At 46.6% G+C, this 25,887-nt stretch overlaps 1 protein-coding gene across 1 annotated transcript; it reads left to right on the forward strand.

The window, feature by feature from the left end:
* Window positions 1–5,638: 5,638 nt before the first annotated feature.
* On the forward strand, window positions 5,639–25,349 carry LOC119161846 (uncharacterized). The gene is made up of 2 exons (XM_037414357.2): window positions 5,639–5,832; window positions 24,998–25,349. Exons 1-2 carry the CDS (start codon window positions 5,673–5,675, stop codon window positions 25,315–25,317), a joined length of 480 nt encoding a protein of 159 aa, XP_037270254.2. The 5' UTR covers window positions 5,639–5,672; the 3' UTR covers window positions 25,318–25,349.
* Window positions 25,350–25,887: the final 538 nt, after the last annotated feature.

The following is a 25,887-nucleotide window of genomic DNA, read 5'->3' on the forward strand; positions in this document are numbered from 1 at the left end:
GTACAACTGCCATGGGGGAAGTACCGGTGCATAGAGAAAAATGAGAAGAGGTGACACAATTTGATGGAAGAAAGCGGTATCACCCCGCCGCAGTGGTCCACTAGTTATGGCACTCGACTGCTAACCCGAAGGCCGCCGGATCAAATCCTGCATTTTCGATGGAGACAAAAATGTTTGAGACGCGTGTACTTAGATTAAGGTGCTCGTTAAAAAACTCCAGGTGGTCGAAATTTCCGGGGCCTTCCACTGTGGCATTTCTCATAATCATATCGCAGACTCCGGATAATATTTTTAGTATGTGAGCAAGTTTCTGCTTTCAAAAAAAAAATAAGAATGAATCATGGCAGCAAAGTCTATACTTAGCTTTTTTTTTTCATTTCGTCATCTACGTTGGCGCATGAAAGCTCGCTGTAAACATAGAGACTAACGTGTTCGATGATTTCGTAAAAAGCTTCTCGATCGCAACCATTCAGCGACAAGACCGCGGACAACACTTTCTTTTGAAATTTTCAAATACGTGTTCAAGAACAAAATTGGTTTGAGCCGAACCAGAAGAAAACGGCCATTTCAAGCAATAAGTTCAGTGTCGAAGCTAGAAAGAAGTTAGAAAGGTCCAACCTCCCACCGCGCCGATATTATATTATTTGTAAGAGTGTATATATGCGCACACATACAAACAGATGCCAGTCCACAAATAAAACGAAGACAAAAAAAGCAAGGGTTTGTGTACGACTCTGGATACGTATACGTTCATGATCAAAACAGTGCTTAGCTGGAAACAGGCTTATACATCGACCCATTTATCTTATTAGTTTTCATAGGCTTGAATAAGAGCAAGGAGCTACGGGCTGCTTGTTTATATGTGTTTCCTAGGAGCCCCATGCTCTCAGAAGATTGTGCTATAGTTTGCTGAAGGAAAGGGGCAATATTTAACTAATAAAAGGAGTCTCTAGCCTCAGGGACGGCACAAGGGGAGAAGAAAGTGAAGGAAGGGAGTGTTGCTAGAGTGTGGTGGCATGCCACCACAGGTTTTCAACCTGTAGGGGCGGCCTAGTTACACCACTGGCTGTGTTACGTCAGACCGAAATGTTCACGGAGCCAACCTTCAAAGAAAGTGCGAGCAGAATCTTGTAAAGAAAAACGGCAGGTGTTCTGAAATACACAAGCGCAGAGTCTATTACTTGCGTTTGGCGCGTAGTGCTTGTCTGTTACTATCTTAAACGCTAAGTAAGTGCAAGATTGTCGGCGAGAGAAAAGCGTTTCAGGGTATACAGCTATACTGCGCCTATGTTGGTGTGTTCTTGTCCGGTCAACTATAGCGGCTCTCCATATTTAGGGTATGCTATAGCTGGCAGGCACAAACACAAATTGAGGTCATGTGATATGTTCCCAACTACCTTACAGAAGCTCTGGTGAAGGAGCGCTTTTTATATCCCTGTCACATGGGCACCCGCGAACTATGCTAATCTCTGTGGATGATGAACTTGGTTAGGAAGTTTGACGGTGACGTATTGAGGCAGTGTCACATGGCAATGACAAGGTTGTAACATTTGTCGCGAGAGGCTCAGTCTGTGCTGTTCGATTTAAGCAGAAGTATTATGATTTCACCTCTAGTTCTTTTTTGTGTGTGAATATTCGTTGAGCGGTTTTTATAACGAAAAGTTATTAGGATATAGGTCTGAAGCGAACAAGCATGAAAATATCTTTTAAATAAAAACGCACACACTTAACGTAGCAATGCAGACAGCCAGCCACTTTGGTCCCCTTAGCCCTACACTATAAAAAATCTAGTATTCGGAGAGTGTTTCCGCCACACAACAGCAGTCGTCATTTACTTCGAGTACTTTCCTCGCGTTATCACCATGGTTCCGGTAAGCACGTCATACGAATGAGCCCCGAAACGAAAGTACGTTGCATATTGCCAAAATGTATTACTCTTATCACTACGGTAATTTTGTTTTGGTATATTTTTTTTCTCACCAACAGGCCACTGGGGACGACGGTATTGGCATTTTCAACTGAGCGCTTGCCATCTAGTGGCTGCGCCTGGAAACGAGACAAACAGGGTCAACCTTGCAAGGAGATATGTTACCACGTTGCGCGCGTTGAGAAGCGGTCACACATTTGCTTTATTTTCACGATGCCTCACACGTGATTCAGACAACGGAAAGCGATTTCCAAGGAAAATTGCTGTGTGCCAAAATGCGTGGCATCACGGTGGAAAAATGAAAATTAATGTATCTTTCTATCACTTTCCACAGAATGCTGACGACGTGCGACCAACAACGGCGCGAATCAGAAAGTTATGCATTCGTAAAAAGATGACGGGCACTATGGTAGCTTGTTCCAATTAACTCGCTCGCCACGACGTAATTCTTCTCGGTGAGTACACCAATACTTAGCGCGTGCGCATTATTATCAGTATTCTGGCACCTCTGAGGGCGGAGTACACACAGTTTTGTTTATATAAGCAAGCGCTTCGGGAAATTTCATGGGTTGCGTGTGGGACTGTATTTTTAGCATATGCTTGTTTGCGGCGAAACTCGTAGTGCTACCCATTCTCAAATTTAAGCTGTTGTAATAATTTCTCCCGAATATGTAACGCACGAACATGTATGTTGGAGCGTTATGTGAATGTATCTGCTTTGAATACAACTACTGCTAACAGGAACGAGCGAGTGCTCGAAAGCACATGACCTTATTCATTAAATACCCAATAACATGGATCGGGGAACAAAAAAAAAAAGGAGCACTCCCCTTAGAATCAAAACTGCCATTTGTGATATCTGAATATACACTGGCCCAGACATAGCGCCGTTCTGTAATAAAGTGAACGGCATGCGTATTCACAGTTTTACGGGAGAACGGAACTCCATGGGACACATGCAATTGGCTGTAAGAGTCGCAGTGCAATTATCTCGAAACCTGGTGAGGCCTTGCCTGCAGCACTGTAGCAACGCAACGCAGAAGTGCTCGAACCTTTCGGAGCGGCCCGTTACACATGTGCAGGTGCCTTCTTCAACCTTTGCGTCGCTAGACAGGTTCATAGCTTGAATTGAATTTGATACGTTTCATTGAATAGGCTCAATGTTTCAGCGCACAGCAGAGCTGTTTCCGCTGTTTCGCCAGTGCAATCCTTTATGCCGACGTAAATTAGGGGGTCCACGGCCAGCATTTTTTGCCTTTGACGAATCAATTAAATTGTCGTAATCGGGCACAAATGTCAAGAAACTTCAGCAGAGCGCCAAACGAAAGTACCACGTTGACCCTGTTAGGCGCAGTCATCTTTGTTTTTTCGATGACTGTTGCCCGTACATGAAGCGTTTTCTGGAGCTGCAAATAATAACGTCGTTCCGCAGCTAACGGAGAACACTAAGCTCCATTTGCAAAACGCTCCGTCTATCTTTCTTGCCGTAAGGGAGACCGTATCACAAGGACCTCATCTATGTCGACATAACGACGAGGACGTTAAACGAAGTTAGCGTGTGCCCATGTGAAAGGGGCATCACGACTGCCCACTCTGGTTTCTGAGCTTGCCATAACAGCGGCCACAAAGCAACAGAAGCAGATGGAAACACAAGGACTCACAGTGCATCATGCGTTTTGTTTCTGTGTCTACAGTGGCGCTGCCAGCGGGTGGCACACAGGACCGGCGCCTACACACCCCCCCCCCCCCCCCCGCCATCTTGCTGAAATTTTGTCTGCCATGGACTCGGAGAGAAATGTCCTTTTCAAACAGATCTCTTGTCCCCACCCCCCAACCCGGAAAAAGTTTCCGGCTACGCTTCTGGTGCCCGATGGTTTTTTTTTATGAGAACACGACAATTGCTGTGGTGGTTGCACATGTTTCAATTATTTCAGAGCTAATGCATTTGCTTTACGTACTTCATTCTTTCGTTTATCTCTATTTAACTGTGCGGAAGTTAGACGAAATAGTTGAGGCCCGTGTACTGTGCAATGTCAGTGCGAATCAACCAACACAAGATAGTCGTAATTTACAGAGCCTTCACAACGGCATCCTTCATAATCATATTGTGATATTCAGACGTAAAACTGTAGATATTATTATTACTGTGCGGACATTAAACAAAAATCATCACATCATGACACAGCCAACTATATAGTACGTCTTAAACAATACGATAATAAATGGTTGCTGCAAGCGCATAAAGGTTCTAGCATCAACGGCTGCGCGTTTTCAAAATGCATCGCAGTGAAATCGTACTGAAATGCTCCACATGTTTTTACATCTCTTTTTCTCTTTATTGCGAATGCAAACTTAGCTCGACACATGGCTCTTGGCGTCGGGAGACACAGGTCACTCAACGTTCGCACAAACAGTTTAATGTCTGGGTGCCAGCTAGCCCGTGTCACGAGGTTTAATATCCGCACCACTATCACGAAAGTGATGTATGAAAGAAGTATGTATATACAGGGTGTCCCATGTGCATTCAGCCAGAGTTTAAAAATATGCCGGAACACGTCATTACGATGGGACCAAATGCATGTTGCTCCCCGTTGCCTGGAGTTAGTCAGACTATTTTTGTGTTCTCAAATATTGTTTAATTACACATGTTTAATTAACAAACTTTTGAAGGAACAAAGATAGATAAAATATTTTAATAAGAATGTTGTAGATCGGTTTTTAAAACGTCCAAATAGCGTCTTCAACTTTATATACGTTAAGTATCGGTGTTTTTCGGCAAATTACAAATGCCCGCGAATTACAAAAAAAAAATACCGCGTGACAAAACCGCTCGTGCGCCAGTGTGCACAACTATTCTAGTGCTTCCTAATGTTCCGTGTACGAACGACACGCTTCCCTCGTACCGGTTTATAACATTCATAAGCAGCCACAGCGGTCATCGTTTTTGTGGCCGATAGCAAAACGAGTTCATCGTAGGGCCACCACTATTATTGTGGGCCTGCTGAGACAGCACAATAGGGCAAATGTTATGGTTGTTCGTACGCGGAACGTTAGGGAGCACTAGAATCATCGTGCGCACTGGCGCACGAGCGGGTTTGTCACGTGATATTTTTTGTATTGCGCGGGCGTTTGTAATTAGCAGAAAAACGCTAGTACCTAACAGATATAAAGTTCAAAACTATGTAATCGGACGTCGTTTTGCGAAACGATTTACAACTTTCTCATTGAAATTATTTATCCATCTTTGTTCCTTCAAAAGTATGTTGATAAAGCAGATATAATTAAACAATATTTCATAACACAAAAAATTGTCTAACTCCAGGCAACAGGGAGCAACATGCATTTGGTCGCGTCGTAATTACGTATTGCAACATATTTTGAAACTCTGGCTTAAGTTACGTGGGACACCCTGCATACCCGCCAGTAGTACTACAGTAGGCTCCATGGCAGCTTGTGGGAACGTTACCAGCTCTTCGTGACGCAGACAGAACTGACACCTGAGGATCTGCTCCCTCCGTCAGAGCGGCACCGTTCCAACGCCATGCGTGCACGATGCTGGCTGGCGTCTGGGACGCATCGCGTGGCATGGGCATCCGGTGGAGCACACGTGATCCGATCAAATGAGCCCGCACTGGCTAGAGCCTTTCTTCCCACGCATGCCTCGCGCGCAGTGACTTGCTTACGCAGTACGTGTGCCGTCGGCGACGAACAAGCACCTATACCGATCAGTCGAGACGGTGCCCGAATGGCGAATACCTCGGAAGCGAAGTCGACTCCGCCGCCCGAGTACAGCCCCATCGCGGGTCCCAAGTCCGAGTCTGCGTCGTCGGAGGACACGAGCAGCAAGGGTCATGCTCTGGTCGAGCCGAAAGAGCCACCGGCCGTGCCGGCAAAAGCGGCGAGAGGTATGGCAAAGCGCATTTCTAAACCTTACTCTCAACCAACTTGCTCTAACTTGCATCTCTTATTCTTTGGCAGTGCAGCAAAGGCTACAGAGCCAAATCGAGAGCATTCAGCCGCTGATAAATGTAGTCCCGGTTTACGTAAGAGAAAGTGTCTACAATGTGCTTTATTTGCCTCGGTCTCTGTGTAGTGCAGACAGCTCTGTAACACAATGTGCCAACGATACTGCAAGGTGCTGTACAGCTTCCATACTTCGCAATGGGCACGCCAAGCAAGCTCACATCGTAAAGTGAACTCAATACTCGTGGCCTTGACATCAAAGCAACAAGACTTTCGACCACTCACAGGCCGCTCACGCACATCTCGCACCTTGTCGCTTCCAGTTATGAGTGTCAGCCGAAACGGCAACCAGGTGCATTCAGGTGAACTGGCCATGAAGGATCGCAGGGAGCATTCTGAAGGCCTATTTCAAAACCTTTTTTATTTCTTAAAACAAAAAAAATGATTTCATGTCACTTTCTTTATTATTTATTCATGAAGCGGTCTACCAGATGCCTCATCGCGAGAATTTTTTCTTGGAACGCATTGGTACGAATAGTATGGTCAAACATGGGACAAATCGCATATTTCTGCCATTTTCAAACTTTTTCCGGAAATATTTGAAGTCTGTTTCGCTCCGAAAATTTTTTGTACAGAAGTAAGCTTTTCTTAAAACCACAATATTATTAAAATTCGTTAAACAGAGTTCTAGCTAGCGTTGGAAAAAATGGTGGACTTTGAAGATTTTTGTGGTTTTGGAAAGGTCTAACTGCTAGGTAAATGCAAAAATTTCTGAATGACTTATTGGCACAACTAAACAAAAGCGCTTGAGTAGCTCAAGCTCTGTTTCGAAGTTCCACAAAGAAATATCAGTTTTTCATACATTTTTCTATTGTGCGCACTTTGGCAAACGCAAGCAAACTTTCAAGGGGGACATCGTCCTGGAAAATTTTTTCGAGCAAAAATGTTTGGATGCAATACTTCATGGGTATATGAAAAATGTGTAAATTTTATCAACAGAATCTGCGATGGTTGAGCCACGCCTGGGGGACACTTGTCATGGAACGACTCATATATGTATGTATATATACATATTGTGGGTATTCGTTATATATGCGCTTCTTTTCATACACGCATTATCATAATCATCATCATCCTTCTGGGTCTCTGTCCTCATCTTCTCTGGGTGTGACCACAATCATCATCGGGCGTGTGCGCGCTCTTTCTCAAACTGCCCGATCGCTGCTGGGCCCTTGGGCTGAATAAACGCTCTCTCAACCCAGACGTCATACGTGGTGGAGGTGGATTTTCGGTCCTCGGTCCTCTTCCACCTCGTTCGACTCCCTAGAGCTTCGTTCAGGCCGTCGTTTGCCTCCACTGTGCGGCAATATGCCACCGAACAAGTTTAGGTAGGGCCGTTACACGCACTAGCCGCACAGCCGCTCCCCACACCCGCACCGCACTAATGGGCGAGAGCGGCCGTCTCTGTGACGTCCGGCAGAGCGGCTCTCAACTTTAGCAAGCCGGCTCGCGTGGCTCGCCTCCCATTGGCTACTGCGAAAAACGACCTGGACGGCCGCCCCGTCGGCTCGTTCATCAAACATGGCGCTTGCTGAAGCGGGCGCTGCAGCGACGTGGAAAAAGAAAAGGAACAGCTGATTTTATCATTGTGACCATCGTAAGCGCTGTGAGACTCCCGGGCAGATGTCGCTAGCCAGCCAGTGTTCACTGCCCCGTCAGCACGTGCGATCGACAGCGGAAACGAAGAAACGAGCACAGTGTAGAAAGTGTGTTTGCGGATGCGAGTGTCGTCGTTTCGTGTGTTTCCTGGGTTGTAGCGTCCATCTTTCAAGTGTAATCGCAAAGAACTTCGAAGATTTCCGTGATGTAATCCGCCACCTTTCTAAAGCAGGATATGCGTTTAGTGCGCGCCGAAGTGAAAAGTTTGTAATGATCGCAACAAGTGTTAGCATCTGGTGTGTTCTGTGTGTGCCTTTCGTCGCAGCGAATACTATGCATAAATTTTGAACGCTTGCGAGTGTTAGCTTCTGCTACGATAAGGATGGGCAAGTTTTATTGCCCGTCATCGTTGTCACTCGTAATGCGCAACGCCGTACGAGTGCTGTTGTATGTAGCGCTGTGGTGACCACCACAGCGCTACACACAACACACGGTGACACGCTACACACTGTGACACGGTCCACAGAACTTCAAGTTCTGTGGACCGTGTCACATTTGAGCGATTTTGTACAGTGTTGTGACGTGTGTTCATGAAATGGAAACCGTGAAATATTTAGGCGTGTACAGCTGTGTTTCCGGTTTGTGTAGTTGCGTGCACGTGCCCTGAAGAGGAGCTTGCATGCAAGACATTTTTGTGCATGTAGCTCCCCCCCCCCCCCCCCCAATATTTAAGGTACGCATTAGGATCGATTGTCCATGAGTGCGTGAAATAAGTTATTGTAGACCAAGTTTAAAGCAAGTGTTAGTATTGCAATAAATTGTGAGATGTTCGACAGTAGCTGCTAATACAGTATCAATCATTTTGTGAAGATTGCAGGCAATCATGCTGCATTACTTGAACACCATGACAACTGATATAATATGCGATGGTTATCTGCTTGCATCAAGCATTTGAGGAATAGTTAAACAATATTTTCAATATCTACCGAAATGCCCATGTCTGTCTTGTTAAACATGCATCTGTCATCATCAAGTGTGTAGCCAAATATTTGAAGCACATGTCAGGTAAAAAAAAACTTTAAAGAACAAAACTGCTTATTATCATTAGCTCAGTGTTGCATGTCTGTTCCTTCCCAATAGTGCACAGAAAATGAAAAATGTACGCCTTGTCTCCAAAGAAGGATGCCGTCTCTCAATCAGCTAAAATATTTTATCAATGAATTACATGAATACGATGATAATTCATCATTCTTGTCGGTAGTAGATATTTTGCAATTGGTACAAAGTAGCCGAAGGAAATTGTGGGCAATCCTGCGCACTGATCACCTGTGATTGGCAGTGTTGAGGCTTTTTAGGTAAATGAAATCAGCATAATCTTCCAAGTGGGCTATAATGTATAAATCCGTCTATATGTGCATGTTTTTGCGGGGGAGGTGTTGCAAAGATTTCTGAAAAAAGCTGGAGCTATTCCACTCTGTGAAGGTGGGTGACCAGCCAAGCTGTGTCGCAAAAGAATTTTGTTTGCTTACTTTTTATATTTATACATTTATTAGGACTTTTAAAATTTTAGCGTATGCTTTTTAAAGCAGTTCCAACTCAGTTTATGTGGCCTAGAAGTGCAACAAGCAGGTTATGTATTTATGTATACATTTATTTCTTTGCAAATTATTTTTTTCATTCACCTTTTTTCTGTCTAATTTTTATGCACCAGTAGTGAGTGGTAGTGTTTGCCCCATTTCTGCGGTGCATACCCACTAGGAGCTTTCTGTAGATTAGGTATGCGTTTGCGGTGTCGCAGTACAACCATACTTATTACTCTCATGGTTGCACTGACGTCAGTCAATTTACCTAGTGCGTCAGCTGCCAATTGAACTCAGTCTGGACGCACACTGTTTCTTAATTCAAAATTTGAATCTAGATTACCATAGTTTTCCGTTGAATATGTAAGAACGCGGAGTTGTGTGGACCTATACAGTAGAACCTCACTGATACATTCTAGCTTAATACAATTTCCCAGCTGATTGTTATGTGTGGTTTAACATACCAGAGCCACGGTATGATTATGAGAGACGTCGTAGTGGAGGGATCTGGACATTTTGACCACCTGCGATTTTTTAACCTGCACGCAAATCTGAGCACACGGGCCTGCAGCATTTTCGCCTCCACCGAAAATGCAGCCGCCCCAGCCCGGATTCGATCCCCCGACCTGTCACTCAGCAGCCGAGTACCTTATAGTCACTAGACCACTGCGACAGGGCAATGATTTTCAGGCTGCAATGCTCGCAATCATGAAAATAAATTAAACCAATTCGGATCATAAGTATTCTCAGATCCTGCATTTATTCTGCGCATTTTTTTTTCAGAAACGTATCGACATTTTGTTGTATATTGGTAGCCTGCATCATGAATGTAAGACATGATTCCAACATCGCGACTTAGGTAACTTCGAGGCAGTCTAATCATTTAGAGATTAGCCTGTTTTGACGAGACAACGACATCGCTGGAATGTTGTTGCGTCTCTGTGCATGAATAACAAAGGAACCAGCACGTAATGTACTGATAGCACTGACGTAACATCAGAGTTCGCATCCCACCGTGTTGGCACTGCAACATGGCTATTTTAGGGCCAGCAGTACAAGCCATTCATAGCCTTGCTGTCAAGAACATTGAGAATACTCGAGTGCAGTGCGATAGCATTGGCAGCACCCATTTGTATACATACTGTATTCACATTTACTTTACATACCGTATTCACATTTGCTTGCCATTCTTCATTTCTTTATGAACACGCGAACCATACTGTGAAGGATGGAAAACTTGTGCACATTGTAGAATATTGGTCATTGTAAACTCTGCCAGGGTGCCAATTGCGTTTGCGACCACAAAATACCTACTACGTGTCTGTTAAGCAAATCGCGCTCCTGTGTAGCAGTGAATCTTTAAATGCTGTGGTTGTTGATGACGATGAATTATAGCTGGGCACTTTTTAATGGTTTGTCTTGCTATGTCTTATATTAGTGGCCGACAAAACGCTGGGCTTTTGTTAAAAGGAACCTGGAACGGTTTTGGTAATTTTGTACAAACACATTGGGCCGGTAGATTAAGTCTCAAGGGCTACTTTATTTGAATATTATTTAAAAGAATATGCTCTCCGACTACCCCCAAAAGTTTTAGGTATTGTTCAGTGCGTGAATGCCCTGTTTAATGTGCATGCGCTGTAACGAACACCGCGATATTTCGCAGATTCCTGACGTCATGTAAGAGGCAGGCGATTTTATGGCACACAGACAATTTTAAATGCCGAAGAACCAATGGCAAACAATATGCTGCCGTATGGAAAAAAGTTTATTCTCTTACTTTTTTCATTGTCGTTTATAAGTGACCCCTACGCGATATATATATATATATATATATATATATATATATATATATATATATATTGTTAAGGCGTTTATTAGCCGGCAACGAGCGAGAATATATAATGGCGACAGTCACAGCCAAGCACGGGCTCTCAGCGCGAGCGGCGTCCTTGTTGGGTAGCCCCACTAGAAGGTACTCAAGAGTTCGACCCATTTCAGAGTTCGGAGGCTTCGCTACAATTACCCCGGGGTCGAAGAGGGAGCCGCCTGGCGACCTAACAGCTTGTTATTATGAGCGGGTCATAATAAGCCTTCAGGCGCTCCACGTTGACGATGTCTCGCCCACGGCGGCGCATGTCCGAAGATTGTTCAACGGGTTCGATCAGATAGTTGACGGGTGAGGTGCGCTCGATGACACGGTAGGGGCCTTCGTATTTGGGACGTAGTTTGGAAGAGAGGCCAGCTGCAGAGGTCGGGATCGAGAGCCACACAAGCGCACCAGGAAGGAACGTGGGCTCAGAAGTGGTGGAGCCATCACGAATACTCTTCTGCCGCTCTTGCTCTTGCGTCGTAAAAGTCTTGGCAAGCTCGCGACACTCTTCAGCAAGCCTGGCTGTCTCGGAAATAGGTGCACACTCAGATGGATCCGGCGTGTACGGGAGGATCGTGTCCATGGTGTGCGACGGGTGCCTTCCGTACAGCAAGTAGAAAGGTGAAAAACCAGTCGTGCTCTGAGGGGCGGTGTTTTAGGCGTAGGTGACGAAGGGCAGTATATTATCCCAATTAGTGTGGTTGGCAGCGACGTACATAGAAAGCATGTCGCCGAGGGTGCGGTTAAAGCGTTCGGTGAGGCCATTCGTCTGTGGGTGGTAAGCAGTAGTTTTGCGGTGGACAGAATGGCACTCCGTCAGAATGGCTTCGACGACTTCCGACAAGAAGACACGGCCTCGATCGCTGAGAAGCTCTTGGGGTGGTCCGTGGCGCAGTATAAATCGATGCAGCAGGAAGGACGCAACATCGCGCGCAGCAGCCGCAGGGAGAGCGGCGGTTTCGGCGTATCGCGTTAAATGGTCAACGGCAACGATGGCCCAGCGGTTACCAGCCGACGTCAGAGGAAGTGGTCCATACAAATCGATACCTACGCGCCCAAAGGGACGGTCAGGGCAAGGTAACGGTTGTAGACTGGCGTGCGACATGTGGGCTGACGGTTTACGGCGTTGGCAAGTGAGGCAAGAGCGAACGAACTGCTGCACATAGCGGTACATCCTGCGCCAGAAGTAGCGTTATCGAATGCGATAATCGGTTTTGAATACCCCAGAGTGCGCGCATTGCGGATCGAAATGGAAGGATTCACATATCTCTGACCGCAGACTGCGGGGTATCACGAGTAACCACTGCCGGCCATCGGCGTCGTAATTGCGTCGGTGTAGGAGGCCGTCACGAATGGCGAAATGGCGAGCTTGACGACGCAAGGCACGCGTGGATGGCGTTGCGGATGGATCAGAGAGCATGTCGATGAGCGGGCCGATCCAATTATCCTTTCGCTGTTCGGTAGCGATGATGTCAACATCAATGGTAGAAACAGCAGCGGAGGATACTGAGCAGAGCACATCACCGTCAGGCAGAGGGGAGCGCGAGAGGGCGTCGGCGTCACCATGCTGGCGTCCGTTGCGGTACAGCACGCGGATATCGTAGTCTTGTAAGCGAAGAGCCCAACGGGCGAGACGGCCTGAGGGATCCTTCAATGATGAAAGCCAGCATAGTGCATGATGGTCGGTGACGACATCGAATGGGCGACCATACAAATAAGGTCGAAACTTTGTAAGAGCCCAGACGATCGCCAGGCACTCTTTCTCCGTGACGGTGTAGTTTTTCTCGGCTCTCGTGAGCGTACGGCTTGCATATGCTACGACATATTCAGGGAATCCGGGTTTTCGCTGCGCCAGGACAGCGCCGAGGCCTACTCCGCTGGCGTCCGTGTGCACCTTCGTTGGGGCTGTAGGGTCGTAGTGGCGTAGAATGGGAGGCGACGTCAACAAATGGCGGAGCTTCGCGAACGCGTCGTCGCACTCGGATGACCACGAATTGAAGGGCCCGTTGCTTCCAAGGAGCTTCGTCAGCGGTGATATGATCGTGGCGAAATTTCGTATGAAGCGTCGGAAGTATGAGCACAGGCCCAAAAAACTACGCAGTTCTTTGACAGATGCAGGTTTGGGGAATTCGGCCACGGCCTGAAGCTTGGCAGGATCAGGAAGAATGCCGTCTTTGGACACGACGTACCCCAGTATGGTGAGTTGCCGTGCTGCAAAGCGGCACTTTTTCAGATTTAGTTGTAAGCCGGCATTGCTCACACGTGCGAAAACTTCTTTCAGACGTTGGAGATGCGTGGAGAAATCCGGAGCAAAGACAATGACATCGTCGAGGTAACACAAGCACGTGTACCATTTCAAGTTGCGCAGAACGGTGTCCATCATGCGCTCAAAGGTCGCAGGTGCATTACATAGACCAAACAGCATGACGTTGAACTCGTACAAGCCGTCTGGCGTGACGAAGGCGGTCTTTGGTCGAGCGTCGTCAGCCATGGGTACTTGCCAGTACCCCGAGCGCAGATCGAGAGAAGAAAAAAAATCGGCTCTATGAAGGCTGTCAATCGCGTCATCGATGCGTGGCAGTGGATAAACATCCTTGCGAGTGATCTTATTGAGCCGTCTGTAGTCCACACAGAACCGCACAGAACCGTCTTTCTTCGCAACAAGAACAACAGGAGACGCCCATGGACTGTCCGAGGGCCGAATAACGTCGCGTCGGAGCATATCGTCAACCTGATCATTAATTACTCGACGTTCAGCAGGCGACACGCGATATGGACGTTGCCGTGAAGGTGGATGGGCACCAGTGTCGATGCGATGCGTAACAACGGACGTGCGACCGAGAGAACTTCGCCCGACATCGAAAGAAGAACGATATTCTTGTAACAGGTCCAGAAGTTGGGAACGCTGTACGGCCGTAAGGTTGTCAGCGATGGAGGGGCCAAATACATCAGCAGACGACGAATCAGAAGTGGAAACAGCATTGATGGTACACGACCTGGGAGCGCGCGTGTCATCGGGTACGTCCAGGACTTGTGCGTCGTCGACTGGTTCCACTCTGCCGAGACATTCCCCTCGAAGCAAGGTAACAGCGTACGGGGACGGGTTGGTTACAAAAATAGCAGTGTTGCCCTGGTTGACCTGCACGGTCGCGAAAGGTACTAGCAACCCTTTCCTGCTGCAAGCGCGGTCAGATGGCGAAACAAGTCCAATGGTGTCGGAGAGACCAGCGCAGTAGACAGACACAGCCGTCGTCGAGTTTGGAGGCACTGTTGTATCGTCTTTCGTTAGAATCTTGCTCAGTGTCGGGGGACTGTCTTCTGGCGTCAAATGCGAGAAGGGTGAGAGCTCAATTTCGGCGGCGGCACAATAGATGACGGCGTCATGGCGGGAGAGAAAGTCCCATCCCAGGATGACGTCATGAGAGCATGTCTGAATGATGATGAACTGGGCGACATACAGAACGTCCTGGATGACAACGCGAGCTGTGCACCCTGCTGTAAAATGAATCCGGTGCAAACTTGCAGTACGGAGGGATAACCCAGAAAGTGGCGTCGTCACTTTTCGAAGTAAGCGGCAGAGTTTTTCGTCCATAACTGATACGGCAGCTCCAGTGTCAATAACAGCCGATGCACAAACACCGTCCACAAGCACGTCAATGACATTCGAGGGGCTGCTCTGAGGGCTTTCACATTGCGATAGCGTCGCAGTCCTTGCCTCAGGGACTGCGACGACTAGTTTTCCCGCTCATGAGCTGCCGCACTTGGCTGCATGGGAGACAGGGAACGGCGTCGTGGAGACGGTGATCTTCGAGATGGACCTGGGCGAGATCGAGGTGGCATAGACGGGGGTTCTTCGCGATAAGGACGGCTGAGTTGGCCAGCAACAGGTGAAGAAATTGGAGCCGGCTGTACGCGATGGCAATAACGGGCCACGTGACCGGCGTAACCGCAGGCAAAGCAGATGGGCCGGTTGTCGGGTGTGCGCCATCTGTTCACCGGGGTAGGTCTCACCCATGTCGCAAGGGCTGGTGGACGGAACGGTGGCTGCATGGTGGACTGAAGCTGAGGCTGAGGGGTTACGTCAACATACGTAGCGGGCACGCCCGCTGCAAAGGACGGAGGTCGAGTGGCAGCTTCGGCGTAAGTCAGAGGGGTGGTTGCTGGAACGACTTGGGGTGGCCTGGCGACCACTTGCGCGTAACTCAGGGGCGCAGGAGCCGGAGGCTGTGGAGGGTGGTACGCAGGCATTACCTCCGCTATTTCCTGTTCAATCGCTCGGCGGATGGGAGGGAGAACGGTAGTAGCCGATTGTTGAACAGCAGGTTGGTGGGCAAAGGGCAGGAGCGAGAACTGACGCGCGATTTCCTCGCGGATAAAGGACTTCAGGTCTGTCATCAACGCCACTTGGCCACAACTTGCCTCCAAGCCAGCAAGCGTTGCAGCTCGTGGTGGGGAGCGTCGGGTCATCGAACGCTGCCGGCGGAGCTCCTCGTAGCTCTGGCACAGTGTGATGACCTCAGCCACCGTGCCGGGGTTTTTGGCGAGCAGCATCGTGAAGGCATCATCGTCAATGCCTTTCATGATGTTTCGGATCTTGTCAGACTCGCACATGGTGTGATTGGATTTGTTACATAGGTCCAGGACATCTTCAATATAGCTGGTGAATGACCCACCAGCCTCCTGAGCACGTTCACGCAAACGGTGCTCGGCTTGCAGCTTGCGAACAGCAGGGCGGCCGAAGACGTTCACGATTGCGGTCTTGAAATCGGACCAGGTGGCAAAATCGGACGCGTGGTTGTTGTACCACAAACTGGCGACACCGGCAAGGTAAAACACCAAGTTGGTCAGCTTGCCGTCCTCGTCCCATTTGTTGGGGACGCTCACGCGCTCGTAAATGGTGAGCCAGTCCTCCACGTCAGTGCCATCAGCGCCAGTGAAGATGGGTGGATCGCGGATTCTGGGGACACCGGGACAAGGGGGTGGCATTGGAGGAGGCGTTTGCTGAGAAGCGTCGTGGTACATAGTAGATGGCAGGGTACGTGATCGTAGCTCCAAAGGCATAGACAGGGATCGCAGCACTCTCCACCAAATTGTTAAGGCGTTTATTAGCCGGCAACGAGCGAGAATATATAATGGCGACAGTCACAGCCAAGCACGGGCTCTCAGCGCGAGCGGCGTCCTTGTTGGGTAGCCCCACTAGAAGGTACTCAAGAGTTCGACCCATTTCAGAGTTCGGAGGCTTCGCTACAATATATATATATATATATATATATATATATATATATATATATATATATATATATATATATATATATATATATATATATATATATATATATATATATATATATATATATATATATATATATATATATATATATATATATGTGTGTGTGTGTGTGTGTGTGAGGGGGGTACGCTTGCCACCCCACCTCGCGAAAGAGTCGGTACGCCCCTGCATTTGTGGATCTCTTTTGTTACATTCATCCCTTTCCGAAGTCAATCCTTCAACCAACTGTAAAATCCTGGAGCCTCTTTGGATGCTGTATGGTTCTTCGAGGTCCGGCAGAAATTCCAGTCTTCTTCGGTTGATCTGTCTCTGGCTCACTGACTTCAATGTGTTTGTCTGAGGAAGGGCTTGCCCTGTTGAGTACTCAGTTCCTTCTCAGGATGCTGTGTTCCATCTGAACTTCATACGAACTGTCATAAATTCTCCTAATTATTGTCTTTGACCCACGTTCCTGTTTTCGTTAGTTGAACTGGGACATCCACTGACCCTTTTTAAGGCTTGGTGAATCCTTCGCTTGTCTGTGATGGTAGCTCGTGCTTTCCCGCCTTTTTCTACATTCTTTTTTCTCTCTCATCAATTGTTTCGGATTTCAGTAACTGTGAAGCTGTTGGCACACTCAATTTAGTGTGGCAACTCATTGACACTTGTGCTGGAGTACCATTTTTTTCTTGAAGTGATGTGTTTTGTCAATAAAAAATGTCATTTGTGGGTCTGGGTGGCTTCCATGTCCTTATTTTAGGGATCATTTTCGCTCTCATTACGGCTGATTCAGCCCTTCTGTTTGCACACGGGTGAACTGAGCTTCTCGTTTTGTATTCGAAGTTCCAGCTCTTCGTGGCCTTTTTGAATTCTTTGTCGGTGAATGGCAGGTCATTGTCGCTTAACAGAATTCTCGGCACCCAGTACACTTCAAAGTGAGTCCTTAGTTTTAGTATCACTTGGTTCGAAATCATCAATTTGACTTTGTCCACTTTCCAAAAGTTGCTATAATAATTGACTGTAACCAAAACGTTCTTTCCCTATAGTTAGAGCATGCCGCATCTAACCCGTTCACATGGATAGCTTGGTTCTGTATGGGGTGAAGGAGTTTCTGTTAACTGGACTTGTGCGTACCTTTAGCATGTTTCACACCTCATGATCAAGTGTTTCAATTCTGTGTTCATTCCTGGCCAGAAGACACACTCACGAGCGCATTGAAGACAGCTCTCAATTCCAAGATGCGTTGTCTGGAGTTTCACTTTGCTTTCATTTCACATAAACATTATAATAATTGGTGTAATTTTTTCGAAATCTGGCGATTCTCAACAGGCCTTAACTCTCGGAAGTGACTTTTTCAGAAAGCTTTATTTCTGTGTGTTAAGTATAAGTGCGTCCCTTTGGATAGTTTTGTTGTGGCTATCCTTAACGAAAGATTCACTTTAGCGTTTGCAGTAATTCGTCACACTCCGTTTCATCTTTTCCAAGGTTTTCTTTCTCACAGGGACGTATTGCACGGCATGGATGTTCTCAAGTTCCTCTTCATTGCTTTAGTTGGGAATGAAAGCCCTAGATATCATGTCAGCCAAGACTAATTCATTTCCTGGTCTGTTTTATAATGCAATGTTGTCTTTGTATCTGAAGGATCATGCTTTGCAGTCATCTTCGAACTTGATCCAATCATTTCTTCAGGATTGCTTGCATCAGTGGCTCACGATTGCTCAACATCTTTGTTTCTTTTCCGAATGTATACTGATCAAACTTTTTAAGGCAAAGACAATGGCCAGAATATTCTTTTCTCTTTGTGTATAACAAACTTCCATTGTTGTCAGTGCTCTGCTGACAAAAGAGACTTGCTGTCAATTTCAAAGAAGAGCTGCTCTGAGCCCGAAATCGCTCACATCACATTGGATTTCCACCTACTTTCATTATTCAAACAAAGGCTAGAAATGGGGCTCCTCTCACGAACTTATGCCTTTTCGAATGCCTCCTCCTGCTGCTTCCCCGTCTGTTATGGTGCATTTTCGGCAGTGAGTTTCCTCAAAAGCCCCAATATGCATGACTGTTTAACTAGAAATCTGGAGAGGTCGTTCATTTTAGCTGAGAAGCACTGCACTCCTTGGAATTCATTGTCTTTGGCACATCATCAACAGTGGACAGTGCGTGACATGCTCTCTGTAGAGCTTTGAGCACTTGTGGATCGATGGATAGTCACATTGGTCCTTTTTTTTAATGCGAAGCATTCCACAGCGAACTTTGGTGACTTTGAGCGTATCTATCTATCTATCTATCTATCTATCTATCTATCTATCTATCTATCTATCTATCTATCTATCTATCTATCTATCTATCTATCTATCTATCTATCTATCTATCTATCTATCTATCTATCTATCTATCTATCTATCTATCTATCTATCTATCTATCTATCTATCTATCTATCTATCTATCTATCTATCTATCTATCTATCTATCTATCTATCTATCTATCTATCTATCTATCTATCTATCTATCTATCTATCTATCTATCTATCTATCTATCTATCTATCTATCTATCTATCTATCTATCTATCTATCTATCTATCTATCTATCTATCTATCTATCTATCTATCTATCTATCTATCTATCTATCTATCTATCTATCTATCTATCTATCTATCTATCTACCTATCTATCTATCTATCTATCTATCTATCTATCTATCTATCTATCTATCTGTCTGTCTGTCTGTCTGTCTGTCTGTCTGTCTGTCTGTCTGTCTGTCTGTCTGTCTATCTGTCTGTCTGTCTGTCTGTCTGTCTGTCTGTCTGTCTGTCTGTCTGTCTGTCTGTCTGTCTGTCTGTCTGTCACCTACTGCTTTTAGCTCTCCTGGCTGTTTCCATAATGGCATCACATGACTGTATGATGAGCATAAGTGACTAGTTGTAACATGAAAGTCATGACATGTATGTCATGAATGTCGTGATTTACGTTTCATTTTCTTACTGCTCTTGTGGTGCTTTTGGCCACATGACATGTTGCAAAACTGGTATGGTGTGACGTAAATACATGGTGAACACTAGTGACACGTCCAAACATGAGAATCATGACATGCGTGTCATGTAACAACGTGACTACATGCCACACTCATGATGCGCTCACGGCCGTTTTGCTAGCTTCACATATATCAAATTTGGTATAACGTAGCGGGAATGTACGACAAAGGTAAATTACTTGTCCAAGAAAGAGAGAGAGAAATAAACAAAAAAGAAGAGACAGGGAGATTAACCTAGAATAACGGGTTTGCTACCCTGTACAGGGGTGGGGAAAAGGGTCGGAAAGAGGATAAAGATAGATATAAAGTAAATGAGAATAAAAATTCACATGCGCACCCATTCAGGCAGTTCTGATCACAGTCGTTTGGACAGGCCGGTTGAATGCAAGAAGCGCAGGAGCGCTTTCACAGCCTTCTTCTGCGGCATCAAGTCCTGTCGGTAGCGCAGGATTCTTCCGAAAGAGTCTGGTTGTCCAGTTCATTTAATACATTGCAGAGTGACTGTCTTTGCGTGCAGTATTGCGGGCATTCACACAGAATGTAACAAGTTGTTTCGTCACTGCCGCAATGGTCGCATGCAGCAGTGTCAGCCATTCTTATGCGGAATGCGTACGCATTGGTAAATGCGATGCCCAACCATAATCTGCACAGCATAGTAGCGTCTCGTCGGTGTAATTCTGAAGGAATTCGAAGACTGAGAGATGGGTCTAAGGTACATAACCGTGCATGGATGAAATACGACTCGTTCCATTGTGACGTGGTGCGCTTGCGATCAAGCATGCGGAGTTTTCGTGGAGCGTCAGTTCTGGAGAGCGGAATCGATATTTGATCGCTTTCAGTATGGGCAGAACGGGCGATTGGCCCGTTCATTGCCAATTATTCAACAATGACTTGGAAGCCATTGAAAGGCTATTTCATGTCCTTTATCAATGAATTGGTGAGTCTTTTTTGCAATCTCGAACACCAGCTGTTCGTACGGGCCGTGGCGTAAAGGTGATAGAAGGGATTGCAGTGCCGCCTTTGAGTCACTGAAAATTGTCCATTTTTATGGCTGTTGATCGCCGATGAATTGCAATGCGCACAAAGAGCTGTGAGCTCTGCTCCTGTTGATGTCGTAAGGTGGGAGGTCTTGAATTTTCTTGTGTCTTTTATTGGTAAACAAATTATGTCGTTGAACTCTTCTGCAAAACAGAGCCATCAGTGTATACGTGTAAACAGCCTTGATACGTCTCGTATAACAAAAGTAGAGCAAGCTGCCTAAGAGCAGCTGACGGCATATCGGCATTTTTCTGGATGCCAGGTATAGTTAGCCTGATGTTAGCCTGAGTCAGGCACCAAGGAGGAGTCGAAGGCCTGGCGGCGGGTGTGAAGCATGTTGGCAACAATAACACACATAGATTGAGGTTGAGGCAGAGGCTTGCACTTGTCGAGCTTGGGGCAGTGGGTCGGGGTATCTGCCTTGCGCACGATAGGGCAAGGTCACACTGGGTCCACACCTGGCCCAGATCAACTGCAGGAATCCACCTTTTTTTCACTAAACAGGTTCTTCTGTATTCTTCACGTGTGCCTATCAACATACTTGTACAGTTGCACGAGATATGAAAGTTGCCGTGCGACCGTCGGCTTGCCTAACATCCCAGGGGCCTAGTGGAATGAACAGTGCAAATCAACATTATGTCATCTTCTCTCCCTCGGTGCGTGTTGCATGCTACAACAATCACCCATGAGGTGAAATGTACACCTTTAATTTCTCTCAGTTTTGAGCCCCTTCTTCGTTGCACTCCAAGTGTATTCTTTGTAGTCTTTTATCTCTGCAGCCGGTTACAGAATTACTTGGGAAAATATGTTACAGATGGTGCTAGGCACTGCTTCAAGTTTTTTCTCAGATTATACCTTGATTCCTTCAAAAATCCTGAACCTTAAAGTTTTGCAAGCATGTATGTTACAATAAAAAAGATGAAATGGAAAGTCTCCCTAATGACACTTGACAAATGAGAACAATATTTTTTTCCTTGTGAGAGAAAAATGAGAGCTTGTTTTTATTAGATCACATTAGTGCCACTATTATGTTGAATATGCATGCCGAATATCATGGTCATACTCTTCGTGGTTTTTGAGAAAAGGCAGAATAAATTTTGTGCTCTAATCAGACAATAGGTGCTCCACCAGAAGAAAGTTGGAAGAGCTACAGGGTCACATTTTAATAGACTGAAGATCAACAATACTCTTATTAAGCATGCCAATGTCCAAGTAAAGATATGGTGCAGTTCCAGAGATATAAATCTTAAACCAGGATAACCTACTTGGCACACGATGCCTCGTTAACAGGGCTGAGGCAGAAATATGTTGTGGAGGGAGGAGGGCACCCTATTTTTTGAGGGAGGGGACACCCTCTTTGAAATTGTAATTTTTCGCTTTGTAAGCCATGGCAAAAAAATTGGGTGGGGGAAGCACAGGCCCGGTATGCCACATCCTGGATACGTCACTGCCCCTGGAACAGCTCCTCTGTTTAAAACGTTTCAATGTTTATTATTTCTATAGAGTTTTAAAGCACTATAGTTGAAGGTGTTACGACTGGGTGTCCACACTGAACGTCAATGCCTCTGCAAAGGCAATTTGTGTCAAGGCCAGCGCTCGAGCCCACCTGACGCAATCAACTCAACGACGTCATCAAGCGGCGGTGCCGGTCTGTCACGCAACGCACAACAAGCTCCCTCAGCCCACGAGCCCGTTGAAGCAATCGGCGCCTTCCAGTCTGGCGAGTCTTATGCAATGCGTGGCGACGTCACTCGTCCTTGACTGCAATCACGCGCAGCGGCTCCAGATTTCATGAGCATCTCTTAGTGGTTCTAAGAGAGGAAGGAAGAGAAAAGTGAGCCCCGTAACTGTCTGCTTCAGGGAGCTACACCTCAACAGTAGCTCACAAGGGATGGGGGGAGGAGGAATTAAAGGGATAGGAATAAAAGTGTAGAGAGAGAGAGAGAGAAACAGTATGCCAGAGAGCGAGCGCGATGACATATCGAGGGGATAGAAGAGATAGGAAAGATGGAAACACGGTCACAGGAGTCCGAGGACGGGGCACCACTTGTGAGAGCTCTTGTCGGCGTGAGTAGATGGCGTAGAGCAAGTCCAGTCGGTCAGAGCTACACTGTCGTTGAAGGTCGTCGGCGTCAGGAGATTACGTAGGGCGAGCCCAGTCGGCCAGAGCTACGCTGACGTCGGAGATCGTGAGGGCACAACTGGTCGGCACGGAATCCAGCTAGCGAGTCCTTGATGAGCATGACGCTGCCCAGTGGCGCGCCCCATTGGAGGATTCTGACATCACGGCAAGCGGCGCTTCTGGTTAGACGTTTGGTGACTCAAAGGATCCACCCGGTGCCTATAAAAAAAAGCCCTGCGGTGCGTCGCCAGCAGTAGAGCTTTGTATCAGAGAAGCCTCTCGTTGCGTCGAGCCCCTTTCGCAGTCGGCGCGCCCGGTGTCCTGGACAGCGGCGAGTTTCGTGGCGCCCTTCGTAACCTCTTCGGCGGTGCGCTCCGTAACAGAGAGAGAGAAGCCGACGGATGCATGCGAGAGAAGACATCTCGGCTCTTCGAGTCCCTAAGCTGTGTCGGCCCCAGTGCCGAATTTATAACGCCTCTATTTCTATGCTGTACATAAACCTTGCCTTAACTCACCGTCGTCTCATCCGCTCGTCTATCAGCTCTGCTCATAAGCAGTCGCGAGCTGAGTAACACACGCTACCGAATGGCTGGTGACCTTGGCGGTGGAGTTCGGAGCAGTGGCGCCTTCGGGCCCATGTTGGTGTCTCGCCTTCGTAACAAAGGGCACGTGTCGCAGAAATTTTAATGTGGGCGCCTGGGTCACTAGTTGTGAGCGAAAATTTGAGATAGATACCAGTGAGTAAGCAATAAAAAATCTTGGGTCAGAAAGGGTATCAAACCCAAGAGTTCTGCGCGACAAGCATAAGTTATACGACAGAGCTATACGCAAGGCCATGAAACTGCTTCTGAAAGAAAGTCTATACGAATTTCATGTATTGCCAGGAGTCTCCTTCACGCATGTAACATAGAATGTAACACGGAAGCATGTAACATAGAAGCGTACAATTGAACACTACAAGAGCAAGAAAGAAAAAGAGAGAGAGAGAAATGTTTATTTACAGAATGGTGGAGAAGTCAAAACATGTGAACTGCGAAGCGAGTAGTTGGTTTAAAAAAGTGCCGATTACAAAACGCCCAGGCATGACTAGTCATCATTTCAAGCTACAGCCCCAGCAAATTGAGCAGCTGTGCAGGTGCGTGTGCAGCTTTGCGTATTCATACTGGGCACTTCGCCAATTCTCAAAAAAAAAGTTATCTAACGCAGTGGGTACTTGGCAAGTGTACTTGCATTGGGAATTACACCTAAGTTGACAACGGCCACTGTTACGCACGCAGATGCTCTTTTCATTGCGGATGGTTAAAGTGGCCGCCCAGAAGTAAAGTTATAATTATACGCAACCAGTTCATGAGGTGGGGAGGATGAGGCCCGATCACACTTAAGGTGAAGCTTAAGCATCCTCCCAGTTTTTTTTGCAATAACCAAGCGTTTTATATTTCAACACTAATGCAAATTTTCGTCCATGGTGCAATTGCCTTGTTGAACTTTATTGATGACCCTTCTGAAGGTCAGGCTCAAGCGTTATGGAAGTTTTTTTTTTACTTGAATGGGCCAAAGTTATTCTGGTCAAAACTGATAGCTATATATAAGCACACTGAACTAACAGTTATTTAATTATTTATTAACATCTTACCGTAAGGCAGAGGTGCAAGCGAGAGAAAATATTTCTTCTTTATGTAATGCTTATTCTTATTCAGGAATCAGGATTATACTATTTAGGGCTCGATAACAGCAAAGTGTATTCATAATACTGCACCTGTTCTACCGGGCTATCACGCTGACACTTAGAGAATGACATAGGTATATTTGCTACATTCCGCTTCATTTTTGTCTTCTTTGAAGACTGGTCCACCGGCACCCTTGTTGCACATTTCGCGATTGAATATCTCGAAACAAGCGCAATCTTGGGCACGTTCTGTGTTAGAAGGTTCTATAGAGCCGCACGGAGTGCGAAGCTCATATAACGGTCAGCAGTGAGAACGGCAACAATAAATTGCAGTGCTGTCAATCATTTCGTAGTTTGTTAGGCAAGGAACTCGCGCGGAACGGGAGAGGTGTCGTTCCATCGGAGAAAACAAATAAGGAATGGCAACCAGATTACTTGGAATGAATTGAAACTTAAGCGCTCAGGCCGCATAGTTGGATTAGCCTGCTTTTCTTATGCCAACTCTGAGCCGATAGTTTGCAAAATGCACTTCCCCCACCCCCGCGCGCTGAACGTGTATGAAATTGCGACGTACTCCGCCTAGCGTCCAGTCAAGATATGAGGACAAGTAAATTGGTAATGTGATCACGCTCTTCAATGCCAAGCTTTGCGAAACAATTCTTCTCAGTGTCGACTTATAATACTCTATTTCTTCATGCGTCGAACATCATTCGGAATTCCCTGAGCTCACCCATTGGCTGTTTGTTCCCTCTGTTGTCGTGCGACGTTGCAATCAGTTCTATAACAGAACACGCTGAAGGTTGCGCCCAAGTATGCTTGAATGATAAAAATAGAAAAAAAATGTATATGTTGGCGTTGACCATTGCAGGCATGCGCATCACGGGGGCACCGCCAGCTGCGCTGATGCAAGTGGAAGACACTTCTGCCAATGCCCATTCCACCAGAGATGCCCAGGCAAAGCAAATTGGCTGTTGTAGCCGTACGGACAGGCCTTACGCTTGTCCCGTTTGCCACTACCGCTACTTTTCTATCGAGTGGCTGCGTCGACACATTGACATCCACAATCGTGTCAAGCCGCTCAAGTGCAATCGGTGCGACCGCTTGTACTGGGGGCGACCGGCGCTCGTAAGGCACAGGGCATATGTACACAGAATACCAAGGCCCGGACGTACTTTTAAGCCTCAATAAACAATAATTCATACGATGAACTCTGCTACACATCATCCCAACACTTTCTTCGAAGTGGCTTTGAGCGGGCCCTAAAAGTTCTGAGCACACGAATGCGTTGCAGCGCGCCAGTGCGTGACTTTTTGACGCGTCCTGTTTCCATGATGACAGCGATAGCGCGAGAACAGAACGAACACACAGAGACAAGAAGGACATGAAGGACACGGGCGCAAGTCCTTGTCTCTGTGTGTTCGTTCTGTTCTCGCGCTATAGCTGTCATCACGTCATACCAACTAGCCCGAGCTGCCACACAGTCCTCTTTCCATTGAGACAGGACGCACGTTGGCGCGAAGCTTCATGCTAGCTCACTTCATAGGAAGATGGTGCGGTGCCACGTAAAAAAAAAAAAAAAAACCCGCTGACTCGTCGCAACGCGTACTTGTGATCAGGCCTTAACGCATCATGGCTCTGCTACGCGTGAATTCGGTTTATATAGGCAGAAGCTACCACCCGACTGAAAAGACACCTGTTCCTCAAAAAAGATGCGCATAGAGTGTCTGTAGTCATGCACGGTCGCTATGTGCGTGGTGT

The sequence above is a fragment of the Rhipicephalus microplus genome, chromosome X, assembly GCF_043290135.1.
Source record: "Rhipicephalus microplus isolate Deutch F79 chromosome X, USDA_Rmic, whole genome shotgun sequence".
NCBI lineage: Eukaryota > Metazoa > Arthropoda > Arachnida > Ixodida > Ixodidae > Rhipicephalus > Rhipicephalus microplus.

What these genes read in the sequence shown, in the direction of transcription:
- LOC119161846 (XM_037414357.2), top strand. Translation starts at nt 5,673, where the DNA reads ATGGCGAATACCTCGGAAGCGAAGTCGACTCCGCCGCCCGAGTACAGC. An exon ending in GCCGGCAAAAGCGGCGAGAG is followed by an intron (nt 5,833 to 24,997) that starts GTATGGCAAAGC and finishes TGACCATTGCAG; the next exon opens with GCATGCGCATCACGGGGGCA.